The sequence below is a fragment of the Mesoplodon mirus genome, assembly GCF_964341445.2.
Source record: "Mesoplodon mirus genome assembly, chromosome: 7".
Taxonomy (NCBI): Eukaryota; Metazoa; Chordata; class Mammalia; order Artiodactyla; family Ziphiidae; genus Mesoplodon; species Mesoplodon mirus.
The window spans coordinates 136730280-136744701 of NC_138983.1; the positions used below are offsets into that span (position 1 = coordinate 136730280).

The 14422-nt window shown below is 56.9% G+C and overlaps 1 protein-coding gene across 8 annotated transcripts in view; it reads left to right on the forward strand.

Annotated features, from left to right (window-relative positions):
- ST14 (ST14 transmembrane serine protease matriptase) overlaps nucleotides 1-13524 on the forward strand; it is a 32460-nt gene extending 18936 nt beyond the window's left edge. For 4 of the 8 annotated variants that reach the window (XM_082628380.1, XM_082628381.1, XM_082628382.1 and 1 more), the window contains 12 exons: nucleotides 2011-2150; nucleotides 2328-2425; nucleotides 3075-3184; nucleotides 3281-3411; nucleotides 4553-4657; nucleotides 4928-5038; nucleotides 5122-5235; nucleotides 5478-5600; nucleotides 6310-6496; nucleotides 12016-12290; nucleotides 12631-12767; nucleotides 12843-13524. In XM_082628380.1, the coding sequence (XP_082484506.1) occupies nucleotides 2011-2150; nucleotides 2328-2425; nucleotides 3075-3184; nucleotides 3281-3411; nucleotides 4553-4657; nucleotides 4928-5038; nucleotides 5122-5235; nucleotides 5478-5600; nucleotides 6310-6496; nucleotides 12016-12290; nucleotides 12631-12767; nucleotides 12843-13004 (1693 nt within the window). In that variant the 3' untranslated portion in view covers nucleotides 13005-13524. Of the gene's footprint in view, nucleotides 1-2010; nucleotides 2151-2327; nucleotides 2426-3074; nucleotides 3185-3280; nucleotides 3412-4552; nucleotides 4658-4927; nucleotides 5039-5121; nucleotides 5236-5477; nucleotides 5601-6309; nucleotides 6497-6699; nucleotides 6782-6924; nucleotides 7462-8970; nucleotides 12291-12630; nucleotides 12768-12842 lie in introns of those variants that run through there. The other 4 variants (XR_014294722.1, XM_082628386.1, XM_082628384.1 and 1 more) reach the window with 4 other exon arrangements.
- The last annotated feature ends 898 nt before the right edge of the window (nucleotides 13525-14422 follow it).

Here is a 14422-nt window from a genome sequence, read left to right on the forward strand (position 1 = left end):
TTTTTGCTATGTGTAGGTTTGCATATTTATTTAAACAAAGGATTATGTGGCACACTTGGTTTTGTTATGTGCTTTGTAAAGATGACGTATGTTATGATGATCTTCCCAGGTGAGTAGTGTGTCTCTGTCACCGGTAATGGCTGCAGGCTGTGGCGTTGGTTAGCGCACATGACATGCTCTTTGGCCCTGAGGCCTCTGGCGCCTGAGTGCTGAGTCTGAATTTCAGGCTTGCCACATTTTTTTCTTTTTTCTTTTTTCTTTTTCTTTTTTTTTTTTTTTTTTGGCTACACCACACAGCATGTGGGATCCTAGTTCCCCAACCAGGGATTGAACCCATGTCCCCTGCATTGGAAGCACAGAGTCTTAACCCCTGGACCACCAGGGAAGTCCCCTGACACTTCCCTGGTGGTCCAGTGAAGTGGACCACCATTTTTTTTTGAGGGGGGGAGATTTCTTTTCTCCATTTCTTTCTTTATTGACTCATTTAGATTAAAAAATTTTTTAACTTTATTTTAATTTTATTTTTAAATTTTATATTGGAGTATAGTTGATTTACAATGTTGTGTTAGTTTCAGGTGTACAGCAAAGTGATTCAGTCATACATATACTTATATCTATTCTTTTTCAGATTGTTCTCCCATATAGGTTATTTCAGAGTATTGAGTAGAGTTCTCTGTGCTATACAGTAGGTCCTTGTTGATCATCTATTTCATACAGAGTAGTGTGTATATGTCAATCCCAACCTCTTAATATATCCCTCCCCCCACTTCCCCCTTTGGTAGCCATAAGTTTGTTTTCTGTGTATGTGAGTCTGTTTCTGTTTTGTAAGTAAGTTCATTTGTATCATTTTTTTTTAGATTCCACATATAGGTGATATCGTATGATATTTGTCTTTCTCTGTCTTTCTTCACTTAGTATGATAATCTCTAGGTCGATCCATGTTGCTGCAAATGGCATTATTTCATTCCTTTTTATGGCTGAGTAATATCCCATTGTTTATATGTACCACATCTTCTTTATCCATTTATCTGTTGATGGACACTTAGGTTGTTTCCATCTCTGGGCTATTGTAAATAGAGCTGCAATGAACATTGTGGTACATGTCTCTTTTTGAATTATGGTTTTCTCAGGGTATATGCCCAGTAGTGGGATTGCTGGGTCATATGGTAGTTCTATTTGTAGTTTTTTAAGGAACCTCCATACTGTCCTCCATAGCGGCTGTACCAATTCACATTCCCACCAGCAGTGCAAGAGTGTTCCCTTTTCTCCACAACCTCTCCAGCATTTATTGTTTCTAGATTTTTTGATGATGGCCATTCTGACTGGTGTGAGGTGATACCTCACTGTAGTTTTGATTTGCATTTCTCTAATGATTATCGATGTTGAGCATCCTTTCATATGCTTTTTGGCCATCTGTGTCTTCTTTGGAGAAATGTCTATTTAGATCTTCTGCCCATTTTTGGATTGGGTTGTTTGGTTTTTTTGATATTGAGCTGCATGAGCTGTTTGTATTTATATATTTCGGAGATTAATCCCTTGTTGGCCGCTTCGTTGGCAAATATTTTCTCCCATTCTATGGGTTGTCTTTTCATCTAGTCCGGCCACTTATTAACCGTGCAATCTTGGGTAAGTTACTTCACCTGTTTTGCCTCTGTTTCCTTATCTGTAAAATGGGGATAATAGTATTTAATGGTTGGTGTGACGAATACCTGAGTCAGTGGATGCAGAAGCACTAAGGACAGTGCCTGGCGTGTCCCTGGTACGTGCTGGTAGTTGATGCAGTTACTACTGATGTCGCTGCTATTATTTGGTCCATAGTGTGGTTAACGAGTCCTCTATTGTTAGGCACTCAGTGTTCCTGAGTTCTTGCTGTTATAAACATGGACGGTCTTTTGAGGAGGTCCTTACTCGGGCGGCTGGTTGCCCGTGTGGGGAGGGCGTTGGGACCCCACCCTCGGCCCCTCTGCTGGGCTCTGTGCTCTTGTAACGCCCCCCCCTTCTGCCCCGCAGGCTGTGTGGCACATACCCTCCCTCCTACAACCTGACCTTCCTCTCCTCCCAGAACGTCCTGCTCGTCACGCTGGTGACCAGCACCGAGCGCCGACACCCCGGCTTCGAGGCCACGGTCTTCCAGCTGCCTCGGATGAGCAGTAAGGGGCAGCCCAGGAGGGGACAAGGCTCAGGACCACATTTGACGCTCAGGCTCTCCTGGTCGTGGAGTGTCTGGTGCCCAGGCAGGAGCTTGAGGGAGGCCGGCCAGCTCCTCAGGGCTCTCGGCCCGCCTGGGTCCTTGGTCCTCACGCCCGCCCCCCTCCCCTTCCTTTCAGGCTGTGGAGGCTACTTGCATGCAGCCCAGGGCACATTTAGCAGCCCCTACTATCCAGGCCACTACCCGCCCAACATCAACTGCACCTGGATCATCGAGGTAGGCGCTGTGATGGGGGGTGCGGAGGCGGCTAGAGAAGGGGGGGACAAGGGACAGGGAAGGGGAGGGAGGGGGAGGAATGCTCCAGGGCGGCAGGAGAGAGCACGGTGAGTGCCTCCGGCCTCCCCTGAGGTGCAGGTATGGAGGCCGCGGGTGGGGCAGGTTCGGGCAGCATCCAGCAGACCCGGGCTCACACCTGCCTCCTGGCCGGCGCCTGACATGACGGAGGGACCTGGGCCCGGGACTTCCCTCTCGGGCCGTGGCTCGCTCTGGGCAACGTGAGAACAGGGGCGCCGGCCTCTTAGAGGAGCTGTTGGGACGAGGCCGAAGGCTGAGTGACACTCAGAGGACGCGCTTGCTGGACGGCAGGAGACAGGCGTCTTGCCGACGGGGCCCCTCACGCCGTCCAGTCGGTGATGGGGGAGGACTTTCCAGCCTTCTTTAGTTATGTCATAGTGTGTCTCGCTGTTTGCAAGTCTGGAAGGTCTTCCCAGCATGGAGCCCGGGTCCTTACTGCCCCCGTGGGCCGGAGGGAAGAGCCCGGCAGCCATGCTCCCGCCGTGGTCCTGGCCCCGTGGCCGCCACGGGCCACCCTGGACTTGGGAAGGAGCGAAGCCGCACAGAGGGTCAGCAGCGTCTCTCTCCCCAGGTGCCCGACAACCAAAACGTGAAGGTGCACTTCAAAGCCTTCTTCTTGCTGGAGCCCAACGTCCCCCTGGGCTCCTGCTCCAAGGACTACGTGGAGATCAACGGGGAGAGGTGGGTGTTGGGGGAGGGGGAGGGGGAGGAGGAGGGGGCCCGCCCCAGCCCTGGGGCGGGTCCTCTTCCTCCCGCTGAGCCCCCTGCCACCCCCAGGTACTGTGGAGAGAGGCCCCAGTTTGTCGTGAGCAGCGGCAGCAGCAAGATCACCGTCCACTTCCACTCGGACCAGTCCTACACGGACACCGGGTTCCTGGCCGAGTACCTGTCCTACGACGCCAGTGACCGTGAGTGACACGCTCGGGAGGCGGGGCCTGGCTGGAGGGCGGGCCCGCAACGCGCTCTGTTCTGTGTCTTACTAGCGCTGTGCTCTCCTGACTCCAGGCCACCGGAGCCGGTAGGATGCATTTTCAGTTGCTCTAGTAGCTTTCTGCAGAAAAAAAAAAGGCTACCTTAGATGCACTTGTGAAAAAAGGCCGACAGTGAACGCCGGCACACACCATGTCCTTTGGTCCCTGGGTGCGGCATCTCAGGCCGAGGACCCCCGGGTTCCTTTGGTCTATTGTCCCTTTGGTTCTGCATCACTTTGAGAATCTGTGCTTGTCTCTGTGTGTCTTTGAGCACCTGTAGGATTAACAGCATGCTTTTGAGACACATTAGAACATACTGGGGCATGAATCATCACACTAACTACTCCTAGCTTTGAAAATTCTGTGATCTCTAAGGAAGAGGTCTGGCAGTTTCTGTGACCTTTAATTTCACTGTCTGCTGTGAATACCAGTTCTTCCACGTCCATGGTGATTTTTTTGTTTCAACCCTGCATCATAGAATAACCTTTTGGAAGTCACCTTTACTGCACACAAACGTCCAAATTTAAGTTCAAATTCAACTACACGACTCACAGCCAGGAGTGTAATTAGATGAACAAACCGCTTTGACAAATGACTAAGCTACCTGGGCAGAGAAAGTGACAACGGCCTCCTCTCCATTTTGTCATCTGCCTGATGACATCAGTTGTCAGACACATTCCAATTTCAGAAACATCGGAATGTGGAAAATATCTTAGAATTAAGGAAAGCTGGTGATGCCGTGTGACACTAGGGTGGGACACGCACATCAGCCGTCTGCAGAGCCGCTGCCGCTCCGACTTGCCGACGGGGAGCCTGGCGCTCGGGGACGTGGCTGACCAAGGACACGGGGCAGTAGAACTGCATGCGCACCCGCCAGCCTCTCTCCACTCTGCCCGGGGCTTCCCGGGGTTCGGTCATGGGGGGCGGGAGGGACCTCGACTGGCCCTCCCCCGCTAGCTGTAGGAAGCCCCTTGTCACAGCTCAGCGGGCCTGGAGACCCCCAGCTGCAGCCTCGCTCCTCTGTGCTGGGGGCGGGGCTGGGGGTCATGGACTTGAGGCCTGCCCTGTCTCCCCGCAGCGTGCCCGGGCAGGTTCATGTGTAACACAGGGCGGTGTATCCAGGAGGAGCTGCGCTGTGACGGCTGGGCTGACTGCACCGACCACAGCGACGAGCTCCACTGCCGTGAGTCGGGGCTGCCAGACCCGGGCCTCCTCTGCCCTTGCTGTGCCCGGCTTCTGCCACCGACCCTGTGGCGGGACGGCCCGAGGTGGCGGGGGAGGTTGTTCCCGGCCCGGGGCGGACGACAGGCCGCCTTTCCTCGGGCTCCTGGGGGCCCCCTTTGGAGCAGGTGGTGCTGAGTCAGCGTCCACAGCCAGGCGGGACGTGGTCCCCAGGAGCGCGGTGCCCCAGCTCCCGGGAAGAGCGGGTGCTGAGTGAGCCTCGCCCCTCCAGAATGCAACGCCACCTACCAGTTCACGTGCACGGACAAGCTCTGCAAGCCCCTCTTCTGGGTCTGTGACTCCGTGAAGGACTGCGAGGACGGCAGTGACGAGCAGGGCTGCAGTGAGTGGGGTGGGGGTGGCGGCTGGGCTCCCCGCGGCCTCTGCTGACCCGCCAGCCCCTGCTGAGTCCTCGCGCTTCCCCAGGCTGCCCGCCGGAGACCTTCAGGTGTAACAACGGGAAGTGCCTCCCGCAGAGCCAGCGGTGTGACCGGAAGGACAACTGCGGGGATGGGTCCGATGAGGCCACGTGCGACCAGGGTGAGGCCAGGCCCCGCCCCCTTCCCTTGGGCGCTTGCCTGCCACACTCACGTGCAGCGGGTCCAGAGTTCAACACACACAGACCGCCCTGCACACTGAGTGTGAGAGAAAGGGTGTCGGCTGGGCACGGGTGTGGACGAGGGGGCAGGCCCGAGGGGGGCGGGAGGGGGATGGGCCATCAGCCTGGGCGCAGGAGGGAGATTGATTCCCCCCCCCCGCCCCGCGTCCGCCTCCGTGAACAGTGAGCACCGTCACCTGCACCAAACACACCTACCGCTGCCTCGACGGGCTCTGCCTGAGCAAGGGCAACCCCGAGTGTGACGGGAAGAAGGACTGTGTCGACGGCTCGGATGAGAAGGACTGTGGTGAGCAGGGCCGCCCCATACGGTTGTGCAGGTTGTTCACTGTGCAAGGCGCGTGCGGAGGTGGGCATTATGTCAGCGCTTCACTCACCCAGCTCTGCCCTGGTGAGAGGGTGTGTCTGCCTGGAGGAAAGGATAACTTTGCTGATTGGCACCCAGGCACTGCCTCACAGGCGGTTCTGGTCCTGGAGGCACGGCCCAGGGCAGCTAGTACGTCAGGGCCTCTGTGGCCCAGCTGGTGTCCTGGCCGCGGTGCTGGGCTTACCCCTGCTCTGTAGACCTGGCCATAGGGGCAAGTCCTGGCTTGCCTGTGCTGCCTGGAGGGGAGAGAGCACAGCTCCTGGAGCCCTCGGCAGGGATTTGTCCCCACCCCGCCCATACTTCAATTTGCAGCCTCTTGTGTATTTCAGAAGCGCTGGCCATAGGTTACATGTGAGCGGAGCTGCAGCTGTTCTGTGACTTCACGTCACCCATTGCTCTTCCCTCTGAGAGCTGTGTCCTTCAGCATGCAACAAGAAAATCTGGGCAAAGGACACCCAAATTAAATCTAAGCAAACCAGCAGATGTCTGAAGGCCCCTGTGCAGGAGCGGGGAGGTGGGGAGTGAGGGTTTTGAATTTGGGGGCAGGGAGAGGGGCCAGGTGGCTGCCCCGGCTGCTGCTCTGGTGGCGGGGCTGGTGCCCCGCTGTGACTCCCGTCTCTGCCCCTCCCAGACTGTGGGCTGAGGTCGTTCACCAGGCAGTCTCGGGTTGTCGGGGGTGAGAACGCGGACGAAGGGGAATGGCCCTGGCAGGTGAGCCTCCACGCCCTGGGCCAGGGCCACGTGTGTGGGGCTTCCCTCATCTCCCCCAGCTGGATGGTGTCCGCCGCCCACTGCTTCGTCGACCAAAGAGGATTCAGGTGCGTCACGGGCCGGAGCGGGGAGGCCTCGCGCTGGCCCTGAGTGGGGCGCCCCTCCATGTTCCCTGGGGTGGAAAGGCCCTGTGTCTGTGAGTCGTGCCCAGGTGAGGCAGGGCCGGGACCGGAGGGGTGGCAGACCCACCGGATGGGGCTTAATAACAAGTAATAAAAAAGAGTGTTCATGGGGAGCCCCTCTTGTGCAGCGGGATCTCAGTGCCTCTCCTAACAGCCCAGGCAGACGGGTCTGAACACGTCCCCGTGTTACAGAAATGGAGGATCAGAGAGGTAAGGACATTTGCCTGAGGTGGTACAGCTGTGAAGAGCCGGTGCGGTCAGCCTCTGCACGCTGGAGGCCCCTCGGGACCCTCTCGTTCACCGCCCGGCCCCGGCTTGCCAGGCCACCGTGGGCGAGTTATTCACCTTCCTAGGCCTCAGGCTCCTGGGTGCTGATGGCGACACTGTGATGTTTACGCTGAGAGGTGTGAGAAGGGAGCGCGGGGACGCACCTGAAGCGCTGAGCCCGTGCCTGGCGCACAGTAGGTGCTCAGCCCGTCGTAGCCTCAGGTCCACGGCAGACCCGAGCCCGGTGCAGGGAGGGGCACCAAGCATACCACTGGGCCATGCCGGCCTCTCAGGGCGGGTGGGCAGGGCCAGGCTTAGCAGGAGCATGTGGCCCAGCGCCAGGGCTCTTTGTGGCTTAGGTCCAGCCCGTCCAGGCTCTCTGGCCATTGGCTGTGGGAGGGGGACTGGGGGGACAGCTTGCTCCTGGAGACGCGGGCACAGGGGTCCCCCTCACCCAGGGCCTTCCTGCCGGGCGCCTGCCGCGGGCAGCTGCGTGGGAAGAGGACCCAGGGTGCCACGGTCGCCCCTTGGCCAAGAGAGAGCGGGACCACCGTGGACTTCCGGGACAGACAGGACCCATAGCGTGCCGTAGGCCTAAGGCCAGACACCGGGGCCGGTCAGACAGGTGCACGTGCTGGGGGTGATGTAACAGCAGAGGCCTGGGGGGAGTGGGGTCAGTGGTGGACCCCGGGCGCTGCTGGGCTGGTGAAGTGCAGCCTGGTCCAGCCTGCCCCTCTCTTCTCACTCTCACACTCCACTCCACTCTGGGCAGAAGCAATCTGCTTTCTTCTTGGGGTGATGGGAGCTTACTTCAGAATTTTTAGAATCAACTTATCATTTTGGAATGTGGACAAGTTGCAAAGATAGGACGCAATTTCCCCGTACCCTCGCCCAATTTCCCTTGATGTTATCATGCTGCTTTTGTCAGCATGGAGAAACTCACGGTCCCTTACTAGGAACTTGCCTCCGGGCTGCCTCGAGGCTCCCCTTGGGCTCCCCGCCAGGCTCCCTGGCACCAGTTTCACACCAGCATCCTTTCTGCTGCAGGAGTTCGTCCAGGTGCCCCCTTTGTGTCTGTTGTCCTGTCTCCCCAGTCTCCTCTGGGACGATTTCTCAGTCTTTGTGTGTTTTTTTGTGACCTGGACAGTCTGGAGGCCAGGGGCCCTGTAGAGTGCCCCCATCTGGATGCATCTGAGGTTGTTCTCGTGATTAGACTGGGGTCATGAGTGTTTGGAAGAAAGTCACGTTGTATCAGCAGGTAAATGATGTCAACGTGGCTTATCTCTGGTGATGCTCATCTCGGTCATCTGGTTAAGACGGTGATACCAGCTCTCTCCACTCGGAAGTGTTTCCGCCTTGTGTAATCTATTCTTTGAAAATGAGTCAGTGTGGAATTGCTTTGTAAGGAAGCTTTGCCCCTTCTCTCCCATTTTTTTTTTTTTTTTTTTTTGCGGTATGCGGGCCTCCCACTGCTGGGGCCCCTCCAGCTGCGGAGACGCGCAGGCCCAGTGGCCATGACTCACAGGCCCAGCCGCTCCACGGCACGTGGGATCCTCCCGGACTGGGGCACGAACCCGCGTCCCCTGCATCGGCAGGCGGACGTTCAACCACTGCGCCATCAGGGAAGCCCTCCCGTGTATTTATTTAATCATCTATTTACGTTTGTAGGGACTCGTGCATATATTTATATTTCGGGTTGTAATCCAATACCGTGTTGTTTACTGTCTCTAGATTGTTCCAGAGCCGACCACTGACAGCTCTCCAGGCTGGTGCCCGGCTCCCTAGGACATGCCCCCATTCTTTTGTTTTTCTGAGCCGCCTCCTTGCTTTTGGACACCACCTGGTGCTCTAGGCTCATCCTGCATTTTCCTGGTCCAGCCCCAGAACTCGGCATTCCCCGAGAAGAAACCAAGATGTGGGTGCTTTGCACCCACACCGCCGCCACCGTCCCCGTTCCTAGCCCGTCTCCAGGCTGAGCTGGGATGTGCGTGGGCTCTTTCTGAAGCACCTGCCCCTGGGCCCTGCCCTGCGTCTTCCTCTTGCCCTTGCTTCACGTTTTCATTTCTCATTTCCTTCTGCTTCATCTTCTCCTGCTCAGCAGTCTTACTTCTGCCCATTAATGCCCTCAACAGCCACTGCTACCATTGGCACCGGGAGAGAAAGCTGAATTAGACTTGGTCCCTGCACTTCCAGACGTCCCAGGGTAGGGGGACAAGTTGCGATACACACATGCACGTAGTAGGGGCTGTGCCAGAGCTGGGGGGAGGCTGCCGAGGGCCCAGCGTGTGGGTTAGAGCCCCCCTGAGTGCTGGGGAGGGTGGTTGCTAGGAGTGCCTTTATGGGCAGGGTGTCTGGTCTGCTCTTGAAACGGGAGGGTGTTTGTCACTGGACCAGGTGACTCAGACCTTCCAGACAAAGGGAGGGTTGTGAGCAGGGACAGGCGGGGATGAAGTGTGCCAGGACCTGGAGTGCAGGTACTTTGGACACATTTCTGAGTCAGCAAGCGATCCCAGGGTGTTACCGAGAGGTGGCATCTCGTGGTCAAGAGCATGGGCTGCTGGGTTCAGATGGTGGCCCAAGGCCACCTTGACTGGCTGTCTGGGGGATCAGATGACGTAACACGTCGGCCCCCAGAAGAGTGCTTGGCGTGGTCGGCTGTGTCGACCTCTGCCTTTTGCCTTAGGTCTTGACGGAATGGCCGGGGTTTATCTGCAGGTGTTTCTTTGCCGCCATCTAACCCTTCGCTGCTGAGTTGCCTCTTAACGCTTGAGCCTTCACCCTTCTTTCTGTGTTTGCTGTCCAGCTGATGTGCTGTGACGCAGCACAGGGATGTCACCAGTCGGCTCGACACGACCAGCTCTGGGGCTTTTTTTCTCCAAGAGGTCCTTCATGACCTTGTGGAGTTTTCACACTGTGTCTTTTCTTTTCCTGCTTCTTTTTCTCTTCTTTGTCGTCTGGAAGTTCCAGGCCCTCTCTGGTGACTGACGCTGGGGTCTTCTCCTCCGATTCCTTCTGCTTTCGGACACAGTACCCGTCGGTGGGCTCGAGCACACAGATCACTCCTAGGCTGTGCTTCCCTAGACGTTCACGTACCCCTTCTGAGCCATTTCCGAGTTAGGCGCAGCCATCGTGGCACATCTTCCCCAAGGACGGCAGGCGGCGTCTCCCAAGAACAGGGAAACCCTCCCACGTAACCACCATACGATTATCGCATCCGGAAACGATCGCACTGACGTAGCACCGTTAGCTGGTGTAGGGTCCGCATTTTGGATTCCTCCAGTTCTCCCAGTATTTATAGATTTTTAAAAAATGTAGGGTCGGGGCTTCCCTGGTGGCGCAGTGGTTGAGAGTCTGCCTGCTAATGCAGGGGACACGGGTTCGAGCCCTGGTCTGGGAGGATCCCACATGCCGCGGAGCAACTAAGCCTGTGAGCCACAACTACTGAGCCTGTGCGTCTGGAGTCTGTGCTCCGCAACAAGAGAGGCCACAATAGTGAGAGGCCCGCGCACTATGATGAAGAGTGGCCCCCACTTGCCACAACTAGAGAAAGCCCTCGCACAGAAACGAAGACCCAACACGGCCCAAAATAAATAAATAAATTAATTAAAAAAAAAATGTAGGGTCCAGTCAAGGGATATGCTTTGTTTTAGTCATTAGTTTTGACTCGTCTCTTTAAAATGTAGAACAGTCTCTCCCAGCCTTTTAATTTTTGTTCTTTAATGGCAGTACGTTTTTGAAAAGTCCAGGATGTTATTTTGCAGAATGTCTCTCAATCTGGATGTTCTTGGTTGTTGTTTCATGATTAGAGTTAGGTTAAATTTTTTTTTTTTCTGGTCAGGAAACACTGCATAGGTGATGTGTCCTCAGGAAGTACATAATACCCCATCAGTGGGGATGACTTGGAGACAAGTCTAATTACTTGGTTAGGGTGGTGTCTACCAGTACTTATCAAGGTACTTCCCCCGTTGGTTATGAATCTTGGGTGATGCTTTGAATCAGTGTGTAAATCTTTTTTAAAATATTTATTTATGTATTTATTTGGCTGCACCAGGTCTTAGTTGCGGTGTGTGGGATCTTCCTTGCCGCGTGCAGGATCTTCAGTAGCGGCATGTGGGGTCTTTTCTTTTAGTTGCTGCATACGGGATCTAGTTCCCTGACCAGGGATCGAACCCGGGCCCCCTGCATTGGGAGCGCAGAGTCTTAACCACTGGACCAGGAGGGAAGTCCCAGTGTGGATATCTTGTCACCCAGTGGTTTTTAGCATCTGTTGATAATTCTTGTGTGTATCGGTTATTGCTGTGGTAGGTGTGCAGTATGACTTATTGTGTCATTTCTTCTGTATTTATTAGCTGGTGTTTTTCTGGAAAGCATAGCTTTCCTTCTCTTCTTATAAATTATTTTGAGATTATTTTTTAGCTTCAGGATAGATTCTCCTCCGCTCCTTATATTGTTTATCATCCCCATAGTTTACTTTGGTGTCCAGATGATCCAGGTCTTGACTCGTGAAAGCCTTGTCCTACTGGCCCCGTCCTTGTGCAAGCTCTCACTCACTTCTGGTAAAACAAAATATTCCTGGTTCACTCTATGTGCTCCTTGCTCCAGACCTGAGACCAACCATTTCTCCAAGGAGCCTCGGTTCCTTTCCGTGGGGAAGGATAGTTAGAAGCCAAGTGCTGGCTGCCGTTGGGGACGCCATTGCTCTGAGGCCATCTTTCTGAACAGCCGTGAGCTTTTCCTGCTCTGATAACACCTCAGCAGCATGGGGTTCTTCTCTCCTCCGCCTGCGCCTGTTGGTGTCTCCCTTTTCCCACGTGGGAAACTGGGTCCCAGCAACACCAGGGTCTTGTCTTTTTACTGGTTCAGTCGTCCAATACAAAATAGTCAGAATTGCTGCACCATCCCGCTACCGACGACAAACCCGGTGAAGTTCCATCTACTTTTTAGCTCCTCTGGTACTTAAAGTATGTACCGCTGTGTCAGAGAAGTATCTGGATGGATGTGTTCCTTCCATGGAAGGGTAGATGAATGAGAAGGGAGATCTTTTTGCTAATGAGATAAGCGAGGGCAGCTGAGCATCGTCCTGGGGTGGGCGCGGGCTCGGGTCGAGGGGCACAGGGCACCGGGCCGAGGGCGCCGGCTCAGGCTTCCCTCTCCGCCCGTCCTCCGGCCCCCGGCAGGTACTCTGACCACAGCATGTGGACCGCCTTCCTGGGCCTGCACGACCAGAGCAAGCGCAGCGCCCCCGGGGTGCAGGAGCGCCGGCTGCAGCGCGTCATCTCGCATCCCTTCTTCAACGACTTCACCTTTGACTACGACATCGCGCTGCTGCAGCTGGAGCAGCCAGCCGAGTACAGCGCCACCGTGCGGCCCATCTGCCTGCCGGATGCCGCGCACGCCTTCCCCACCGGCAAGGCCATGTGGGTCACCGGCTGGGGCCACACGCAGGAGGGAGGTGAGCGGGGGTGGGGGTGAAGCCGGGGTGAGGGGCTGACAGCTCTGCCCGCAGCCCAGCCGCTGTGGGATGGGGGGCCTCGTGGCCGTCCTTCTGTCCCTCCCTTTCTCACACGCCTTCCCAGGGTGGGTATCGGATTCCTCACCCGACAGATGGTCAGCGCGGCCTGATCGCACTGCCCCGCTGCACAGCATCCCATCCTGGAGACGTGCCCTCAGGTTTTAGCCACGTGGGGGCCGCGGGCATCCGCGCTATTTCGGGGGCTCCGCTGGTCGCGCCTCGCCGCTGACCGCCGGCCGCCCCTCCCGCCCTGTCCCCCCCCCCTTCCGCTGCCTCCCAGGCACGGGGGCGCTGGTCCTGCAGAAGGGCGAGATCCGCGTCATCAACCAGACCACGTGCGAGCGCCTGCTGCCGCAGCAGATCACCGCGCGCATGCTGTGCGTGGGCTACCTCAGCGGCGGCGTGGACGCCTGCCAGGTGGGCCGGCGGGGCGGCCGGCGGGGCTGGGGGCGGGGCGGCGGGGCTCGGTGCCAAGGCCTGGTCTCCCCGCAGGGCGATTCCGGGGGCCCGCTGTCCAGCCCGGAGGCCGATGGGCGGATGTTCCAGGCCGGCGTGGTGAGCTGGGGCGACGGCTGTGCGCAGAGGGACAAGCCAGGCGTGTACACGAGGCTCTCCGTGTTTCGGGACTGGGTTAAACAGCAGACCGGGGTGTAGAGGCGAGGTGCCACCCCAGGTGCGCACGTGCGGGCTGAGGACGGGACTGCTGCCCGGACCCCCGGCTCGGCCCCCGGAACCCAGACTGGGACCTGATCCCCGAGCCTCTGGAGATGGCGACTCGCCCGCAGGCCTCTCAGCCACCCCCACACCCCCAGCTTCCCAAGCGCGGTCGGGGAGGGGAGGAGAGGACGCCTGGCAGTGCCGGGCCGGAGGTTTGAAGACACATCCTCTCGGCCCTGGCGCCACGCTGGGCCGGAGGCTCTTTTCCTTGGATACAGGGAAGGCCGGCTTCGTCTGCCTCGGATACAGGACCAGCCCTCGTTTGGACTTTGGGGCCCCTTGGGCGGGGCTGGTGGGGCACCACGGGCTCCCAGGGTCGCCCGCTTCAGGAAATCCAGGCCTGAGGGACCTGGAAGTCAGCCGGGTCCAAGGTTCGAATGTTTTGCCAGCTCCCAGGGTGGGGTTCAGTGTGTATATTTGTGTGTATGAGTAAAACACTTTATTTCTTTTTAGGTAATTTTTCTTTCTTACTGGAGTTGATGGGCTCCCCTAGCCGCAGCAGCAAGGAACTGGGTTTAAATTCCCCTCAGCACAGAGCCTGGAGTCAGGCTGAGAGTGGGGACCACCGTCACCACCCTGCGACGGTCCCCAGGCCAGCACGGGGCTGTTTCCTCCCTTACCTGAAGCCCCCCAGACAGGGCCTGGTGCCGGGACAGGAGGGGTGGGAGGGGTGCTGCTCCCCAGGATGGGGAAGGAGCTTTGTCCTGGCGGTTTCTGTCAGGTGGGGAGATGGTCACACGAATGTGGGTGTGGGTGTGTGTGTACACCTGTGCGCCTGCGCTTGCACACTCGGACACGGGAGTGTGCGTGAACTCACGGCTGTCTAGCGTGGGCTGAGTGGGTGGGTCCTGATGATGATGCCTCGCTTGAGGCTTCTCCCATGTCCAGTGCTGTCCTTCCTCCTTTGATGTTTACTTAGGAAATTACAGTATGCTCTCTCTTCTTGCTTGGGATGACTCGGACAGAGACGAGGATCTGGGGAGGGCTTAGGGAGTTCTTGAGAAGATGTTTGAGGGCCTTCCATATGCCAAGGCTCTGTACGAGCTGGGGCTGGGGGATAGCAGCAGACCCAGGAAGAGAAGTCAGATGGCCGTGTGAGGGAGGGTGGGTGGTCTTCGCTCATTGCTGTATCGCCAGCTCAGGCCTGGCTCTTAGAAGATGCTAACGCATATTTGTTGACTGAATGGTCTTCGCTCTCTATGTGTTTTAGAAACCAAAGGGAACAATCTGGGCAGACTTCCTGGAGGAGGTGAGCTGCCTCTTTCATTTTAGCCTGAGTGCCTTACCCTCTGGAAGGAGGGAGAAGTTTTGTCTTGACAGCTGTGCAAGCATCCACATTGGGTTTTCCTTACAGG